Here is an 8,236-nt window from a genome sequence, read left to right as displayed (position 1 = left end):
TTTACCTTTGAGCCACCAGGGAAGCCCCCATCGTCCACACTACTGCTGATTTTCCCATCATGCAAATGCAACCGCATCTCCAGCCTAAAACCCTTGAAGGCGTCCCACTATTCTCAGCAGAAAGTACACTTCCCAGCAGGGACCCTGCTGCCCTCAAGCACAGCACCCTCACCCTTCCCAGCCTCACACCCTGTAGAGGACTGCTAGATCACCCCCTTCCTCTACCTTCCCCAACCGTGTGTCTGATCCCTGTTCCCTCGACCTAGAACTTGCATCCCATTTCACCCGCAGCGGTCTAACGTCTACTCACCTGTCAACAATCAGGCCGCAGCTCCCTCCTTCTGGGCGCTTTTGCTGCCTCCTCAACTCCGTTGCTCCTTGATGACCTTTCTCTGACCTCTCCTCCCAGGACTCTGTACAGCCATCCCACTAAACTCTAACGATTCTCTCCTGGACGCTGTAAGAAACTGGATTTTCTAAGAGTAGTTATTGCACAGCCAGTCTGGTTTCATCCCTTTTTGTATTTAAGATGGTACCCAGGAATAAAACACATCGAGTCAGATTTGGTGTGGGAGTGAGCCGAAAGTGACCAGTTCACTGCCGGGTGCCCCTCAGTGTCGCCCTGGCACACCGTGGACTATATGAAAAAAATGAATGATGATTGAATGATTTGCCTACCCGCATCCAGAACTAGGCGAGAGGTCAGATCTCACCCTAAATTTGCTTGGATAGGGGGTGGCCTTACTCGGTGTTCCGTCGGGAGGGGGCGCTGCGGGGCGACGGGGCCAGGGCTGGGTAGCTGGGGGCGGGGGGCGTCCGAGGAGGGTGAGGCAGGGGTCGGGCTTGCCCGGGGACCCCGCGCCGCGACGCTGAGCTGAATTTCACTTTCGTTTTGGGCCAGGCCGGAGGCGGCGGGGCCGTCCCGGAACGACTGCGGCCGGGCGCACGGGGAGTTAATCCGAAAGCGCTCCAGCCCCGCGGGCTAGACTCCACGTGTCATCGAGAAGCTGATGTAGAGAGAGACAGAGAGAGAAAGCAAGCAAGAGATCAGAGTCCCGGGAAAGTCCTGCCGCGCCTCGGGCAATTATAAAAATGTGACCCCTGGGTTGGCCTCCCAACCACCACCCTCACCTGCCGCGCGCACCCGTCTGCGTCCAGCTGCCGGCTCGGTTCCGCGTCCTCGCCGCTCCGCTCAGCATGTGCCCGCTTCGCAGTGAGTAACCAGCCTCGCGCTCGGGTTGGGGGACCGCGGCCGGGAGGCAGAAACTTGGGATGGGACTTACGTGGAGACTGGAAGACCGCAATCTCGTGCAGGGGAGGAAGGACGCGGGGAGACACTGCGGGCTTATCCTGCGCCCAATAAGACATCCTCTTTTTTTAACCGTGGAACAGCCCCAGGAGCTCATAAATTACAACCGCCCCACTTCACGGATGAGAAACTGAGGCCCCGCAGGATAATTTCTTGCCCAGGCTCCCTTGGCGACACCATTAAGAGGAAAGACAGATCCCAGCTAGTCGGCTTCAAAGCAAGGCTGTCTCTAAACAGTGGGTGGCTTCCCCACCTGGCCTCGCTTTCCCTCCTCCTGAAATGGAGACTTTTTCTGGGTGAACTCTGCCCTGCACCCTGGTCTGAACTCACAAGGCAATAGTGTCTGTGAGTTGGTTTCCAACCCTAGAACAGAGCACTGCCCTTCAAGAGTTTAATTCATCATCTCTTAGTTGCTGAAAGATCAGTGGGAGGTTGGTGCCCAGAAGGAGATGGGCGGAGATGTCCAGAAGAGATGGAAGGTGGAGGCCGGCCTACTCATTCTTCCCCTGGATTCCGTTGCAGGCCTCCTCCTCATATCCACCCTGGTTCTCCTCCACCACCTGCCCCACCTCAGTTTGGGCAGGAGCCTGCCCACCACCACAGCAGGCCCAGGAAGGAGTTGCCTTGACTACTCCCAAAACCTGCTGAGTGCCGTCAGCAACATGCTGCAGAAGGTGAGCTTTTCATTGTCCTTGTTCCCACTGCAGTCTGTCTAGTGAAGGGGCATCTCTGAACCCCTGGTCACCTGAAGGAACTGCAGGGAAATTGTGGAAGTTAATCAGGAGCTGTCAAGAGAGAAAGAGGGAACTTTACAAATGGCTCAACTATTAGCTAAAGAGTCTCAATGAAATTGTGTCTCCAGAGAAGGCAGGAGAGGTCATAAATTACAATGGCATTCGTTTTGGCTGTGCCTACACAGAGGAAAGTGGATATTTACAGTGTTCCCTGTAGCCTGCCAACAGAGATGGAATTGTGTCAGGCCCACACTGTTCCTCTGACAACTTATCAATCCAGGAAACTGTTATTAGGGGCGGCCTCTGTGCTCTGGGGGCTACCAAGATGAATCGGCCCTGCCCCACACAGTCCTCGCCAGCTTCCAGTCTGGTGGCTCTGTTTGTTGAGAGTAACACATTTCTGGGGGCTTGTGACAGTGCATGTCCAGCTTCCTTTTCTAGGGGGCGAGTTATCTAATTTTATTTAAAGCTTCAGTCATTTTTTTTTTAGCTTTCATATTTTAATGCAAAAAATTTCTTTTTCTTCTTCCTTTAAAAACTTTCCAACATCTATTTCTTTGGCTGCAACAGCCTAAACTGATATTTTAAAAGATGTCCTTTGACCTTCCTGCTCTCTAGTAAATCTTTCTTGAATATTTCTAGCTTGATGCTTTATGAATATCTTAAAGTAAGCTCAGTGCCACAAGTTCTCCTTAAGGAACTCTCCCCACCTCCAACCTTTTATAATGGGCTGACCATTGTTCCTTACAGTTCAATCCATCTTAATTAAAAAGGCAGCTCACCAAGTGAAAACTGAAGAGATAACTCCTTTGATTCCTAAAGAAAAGTATGATATGGGTAAAATTTAGGAGCTCTGATTTAAATAGATGCTTCATGTGAAAAATTTGACTCTTCTCCTCCCAGAGGCAGCACCAAAGGTCAGAAGATCACAGAACTCAATTTGATTTTTTAATATGATTCCTGTGTCAAATTTGCCAGAACAAATCAGCTGGCTACTTGTAGAGAAAACAGAGGTAGCAAATGCATGTGATTCAGAGGCCGTATCCAGCCCACAGATCTGTAAAGTTTGGCCAGTGTCTTTTATATTTTATTTTAATTTTTGAGTTTGATGTCATTGAAAAAGTAGACCTGTCATACAAGAATCCAGAGTTCTAGCTTCTCCTGAAAAGATTTGAAGAACTTTAGTAGTTGGACTCACATTGCCTTTTTGCTCTATTTATTCATTTTTTCATTTAAAAATTACTTATTGAGTGCCTACTGTATGCCAGGCACTATTTCATAGATCCATCTTTTTTAACAATGCCATAATAACATAGACAGTCACTGTTTCATTTTGGAATAAAGGAAGGCGATTATCACAGAAATAAAAGTATTGTCTTATTTGGAGATTTTTTTCTTTTTCTTGTTGCAGTGTAGTTGCAAATCTAACTTTTTACAACCTGCTCAGGCCTCCAGGAGCATTTTCTATTGCCGCTGTAACAAATTACCACAAACTTAATGGCTTTAAACAACACAAACTTATTATCATACAGCCCTGGAGGTTAGACATCCACAATGGGTCTCACTGGTCTAAAATTAAGGTGTCAGCAGAGCTGTATCTCTTTCTGGAGACTCTAGAGAAGAATTCATTTTCTTGCCGTTTCCAGCATGTAGAAACAGTCCACATTCCTTGGTGGCCCCCTTCCATCCTCAAAGCCAACAAATGAGTCTTTCTCAGGCTTCATCTCTCTGACCTTGACTCTCCAGCCTCTCTCTTCCATTTACAAGGACCCAGAGATTACACTAGACCCACCCAGACACTCCAGGATAATCTATTTCAAAGTCAGCTGATTAGCGACCTTAATTTCATCTGCAACCTTAATTCCCCTTTGCCACATAACGTGACATAGTCTCAGGTTCTAGGGATTGGGAGATGAATATCTCTGGCGGAGGCATTTTTCTTCCTACCCCAGACAGGGTCGCAAGCTTTGCTACTTGTTGCCCACCCGTGTCCTGTACTCTCAAGCTTTGATTCAAGGCCCATGCTGTTCGCTCTGCCTGACGATCCCCCTCCTCTGAGGATGTCCCATCTCTCGGAAACCTTTTCATCTCTTTCCACTCCCTTCTCAGAGCCCTCTGACCCTTCAATTCAGCCCTTCTCACCTGCCGGCGTGTCCCCTGGTCACTGGGGCACTGGCCTGTCTCCACAGCTGAGCTGGGAATCCTGGCAGGAATAATGCAGTCCCCTTCTTTGTCACAGTCCTTAGTACCTAGCATAGCATATATCAGGCTTGTTGAATGGAAAAATGATCTCGATCTTCAATCAACAAATCATTGGCTTATTAAGCTAAATTTCATAAATGTGTTCAGCATGCTTGTAAGATGATGTGTGTGTGTGTGTATACCACACATGAAATCTCCACTTGTTTTCACGGTTGCATGCTTGTTATATCCATCAAGTGGTAACCTTAAAAATCCCCCTCTAGAAGCTATATTTGAAAAAGATATTCATAAAACACAGATGCTTTGGCAAAAGGAAAATAAACTGTTTTCACCAGAAGCAAGTGTCCCAGCATGGTGTAGAGGCTGATTAGCACAGCCTGTTGAAATGATTTATAGTATTTACATAACGGAAAAACATATCATCCGGAGAAACATGTTGTAAGCAAAAGGAGAGGAGGGAGAGGGAGAGAGTGTCAATGACCTGTTTCTTTGGTCTTATGAAGACTTTGAATTTTCTACAGGTCAGAGATGGCGTTCAAAGGCAGCCAACTCTTGCTTTGGTGCCAGCGTTATGGGGAGCCTGGTGCCTTATTAATATCATAAGCTGAGTTTTTTTTTGTATTTTACAGGCCAGACAAACCCTAGAATTTTACTCCTGCACTTCTGAGGAGATTGATCATGAAGATATCACCAAAGCTAAAACCAGCACAGTGGAGGCCTGTTTACCACTGGAATTAGCCACGGTATAGAGGATTTTCCTCGCGAAGCTTATAACACGGTTAAGGGCTGTACATCAGACCTCATCTTCTTCCAAAAATGTGCATGCTTCTGGGCTCTGTCCTCATGGGATGGCAACAGGCCCCACTGTAGAAGTTCAACTTGAAACAAAAATGTGTAAAAATATGTGTTTTTTTACAACAGTGTGAAATATACATAACACTACTGAACTATACACTTTAAAATAGTTAAGATGATAAATGTTATGTGAGTTTTTTACCACAGTGAAAAAATTTGATATATTTGAGAAGTCAAAAAAATTTATATTAAAAATTAGTATCTTTTTGATGTGTGATTTATTTTATTTTTTTTTTTTGCTCTAGAATGAGAGTTGCCTGGCTTCCAGAGAGACCTCTTTAATAACTGTAAGTCAGAAAATTGAAGGTTTCAGCTCATATTATGAATTCATATCATTGATATCTCATTATTTTTTTCTTCTAGAATGGGCATTGTCTGGCTTCTGGAAAGACCTCTTTTATGACAGTAAGACACAAGATTCTTTCTTCAAATGCAACGTTGGGGTAGGTGGGGATGTTTTTAGCCCATCTCAGTGGTTCCTTCCCCACTTCATTGTATCACCCAGACCCTGTGCCTTAGAAGTATCTACAAGGACTTGAAGATGTACCACATGGAGTTCCAGGCCATGAATGCAAAGCTTCTGATGGATCCTAAGAGGCAAATCTTTCTAGACCAGAACATGCTGGCAGCTATTGCTGAACTAATGCAGGTAAGACCTCCCGTCCTTCATGCTAAGACAGCCAGCCAGGGTCCCGGATGAAGGGCTCCACTGTCAGCCCTTCCTGGATTGGGGGAGGCCTGAAATGCCCCCTTCAAAGCCAGCTACATAGTAGGGGAGACAGTCTTGAGGGCGCCCTCTAGTGAGAGGGCAACATGAGCCGATCACATGGAGGAAAGCAGCCTCCTGCTTGTTGATCATGCGATGTGCCCCAGGCTCTGGGCAAGGATGTTCATACGTGTGCTGTCCCCACGGCAACCACATGGGGTCTGTGGAAAGGAGGAATCCCATGCTTAGAGGGTTATTCGCTTGTCGGAGGTCACACGGCTTGGAAATGGCAGAGGTAGTATTTAAACCTCCAAAAAGGGATTCCATTCCACTCATCTTCTCACACATCTCTAAAACCTCTGTGATGTTCCTGACAGGGGCCAGCATGCACATCTGCAAATACTGTTAGTAAAGACACACTAGTCTAGTGCCTGGATAGGACCCATCCGGAACCAAAATGTGGATGAAAGAAAGAAATGCTCTGGGGACATCCACAGTGTTACTCAGAGACAAGAACTTGCTTTGTAATTTCCTGAATAAGCAGAACACATGATGCTAATATGAAACATAGAAATAACCACTTAAGAAAGAGCAGGGTGCTGCTGTGGTGACCAGAGCATGGGATAAATACGGCGTCAAGAATGATTATCTGAAAAGAAATTTATTTTTATGTCATTCATTCTTTTTTTTTTGGTGCCAAATTACTTGTTTGAAAAGCAGTGAACATCATGCAAGTATCAAAGAATGTTACCATCTAGACAGTTGTAGATGACATTTTATTTTCAGGACCAAGAATGGAGTCAGTTCCACCAGTAATCAGACAACTATGCCCAGACATTGTGCACCTCTGTGCCTCAGTTTCTTCCTCTGTGAAATGGGGTGATGACCCACTCTACATTTCTTTTAGGCTTTTTGTGAGGAAGTACAAGCAAAAATGCTGAACATTGTGCAAATATATGGGCTTCCCAAGTGGCTCAGCAGTAAGAACCTGACTGCCAATGCAGGAGACCCAAGATCTATCCCTGAGTCAGGAAGATCCCCTGGCAGAGGAAATAGCTACCCACTCCAGTATTCTTGCCTGGATAGTCCCATGGACAGAGGCGCCTGATGGACTAGAGTCCATGGGGTCACAAAGAGTCGGACACAACTGAGCAACTGCGCACACATGGTCTTGCATTGTGTTATCAAATTAAAGGGCTCAAACTGGGAGACCCAGTGCCAGATTTATTTATTTCAGAAGACTGAGTATCTGTAGTCAGCAGGTCTGATACTGACAGACAGTTTCTGATCAGTAGCAATCCATCACCTCCCTGTTCTGAAAAGGACATAGCTTCTTAATGTAACGTACAAAAATTAATTGGATATCACAGCAGATGTCTCTTAACAGAATTGTTCCTTTCTAAAATGCAACTCCCACTGATGATTTTCTAAATAGCTTTCAGGGTCTTTTCAGAGCTCACTGAAGATCCATGTGCTTGGATAATGAGCACTTCTTCTCTCAGGTTCTGCCTGCCCATCTGGCTGGGAGTGGATTCGCATTGGGTTTAGGAGAAGGGATGAGGGAGTGGGTTGCAGGCTCTGAGACGTGTATTGGCTTCACCCGTTTTTACAGATGAACGTCTTAATTTTGGAATACCGTCTATGTCATGCTCAATATTTATTCTCCTAGGCCCTGAATTTCGACAGTGAGACTGTGCCACAGAAACCATCCCTGGAACAACTGGATTTTTACAAGACAAAAGTCAAGCTCTGCATCCTTCTTCACGCCTTCAGAATTCGTGCGGTGACCATCGACAGAATGATGAGCTATCTGAGTTCTTCCTAGAATGCTGAGGTCTCTCCTAACCTTCAAATCATTTTTTAGAAAAATTGGAACCAAAGAGATTGTAATAGGGCATGGGTTAAGAACTGGGGAGGGGGTGGCTAGACCTGTCCCTACTGAAGCTGGACAGAATTCTCATGCTTGTTTCCATGAGTCATCTCTCCAGACTTGCAGAATGTGACTATTCTATCCACATGATTCTTTTGATCAAGTCTATTTCATATTTACTAGGCATAAGTTATTTTCATAAGTTTTCATGAGCAAAATTGATGAGGGAAAATGTCCTCACAGAACGTGTTTTCTTTTTTCTCCCTTTAAAAGAAGAGAAGGAATTATAAGCTATTTTAGTACCAAAGTGTTTATAGAAACAAACACTCAAACATAATTTATTTTAAAGTATTTATTTATATAATTTTATGTTCATGAAAGCATGTGAACTAATTTATATTTATTTATGTTATATTTATTAAGATATTTATTGCCAACTGGATTTGAGATATGTCTTATGTTGTTCTAAAAATAAAATGAATGAATTAAAAGAAAAAGTAATTCTGTTTTTCTAATGTGATTGGAATGCTTTGAATGCTAAAATACACATTGTGGGAAAA

At 45.0% G+C, this 8,236-nt stretch overlaps 1 protein-coding gene across 2 annotated transcripts; it reads left to right on the top strand.

The window, feature by feature from the left end:
- Window positions 1-1,025: 1,025 nt before the first annotated feature.
- Window positions 1,026-7,735, top strand: IL12A (interleukin 12A). Of its 2 annotated transcripts, XM_052642618.1 has the most exons (7): window positions 1,026-1,213; window positions 1,832-1,983; window positions 4,875-4,988; window positions 5,346-5,387; window positions 5,464-5,505; window positions 5,606-5,749; window positions 7,476-7,735. In XM_052642618.1, exons 1-7 carry the CDS (start codon window positions 1,198-1,200, stop codon window positions 7,629-7,631), a joined length of 666 nt encoding a protein of 221 aa, XP_052498578.1. In that variant the 5' UTR covers window positions 1,026-1,197; the 3' UTR covers window positions 7,632-7,735. The 2 variants fall into 2 exon arrangements, with proteins under 2 accessions (XP_052498578.1, XP_052498570.1); XM_052642610.1 differs by lacking the exon at window positions 1,026-1,213 and having other exon boundaries at window positions 1,759-1,983.
- Window positions 7,736-8,236: the final 501 nt, after the last annotated feature.

The sequence above is a fragment of the Budorcas taxicolor genome, chromosome 1, assembly GCF_023091745.1.
Source record: "Budorcas taxicolor isolate Tak-1 chromosome 1, Takin1.1, whole genome shotgun sequence".
Taxonomy (NCBI): Eukaryota; Metazoa; Chordata; class Mammalia; order Artiodactyla; family Bovidae; genus Budorcas; species Budorcas taxicolor.
Note: the sequence above shows the minus strand (reverse complement) of the source record. Positions and strands in the feature narration are given on the sequence as shown.

What these genes read in the sequence shown, in the direction of transcription:
- IL12A (XM_052642610.1), top strand. Translation starts at nt 1,759, where the DNA reads ATGGGCGGAGATGTCCAGAAGAGATGGAAGGTGGAGGCCGGCCTACTC. An exon ending in TCAGCAACATGCTGCAGAAG is followed by an intron (nt 1,984 to 4,874) that starts GTGAGCTTTTCA and finishes TGTATTTTACAG; the next exon opens with GCCAGACAAACCCTAGAATT. An exon ending in GAAAGACCTCTTTTATGACA is followed by an intron (nt 5,506 to 5,605) that starts GTAAGACACAAG and finishes TGTATCACCCAG; the next exon opens with ACCCTGTGCCTTAGAAGTAT.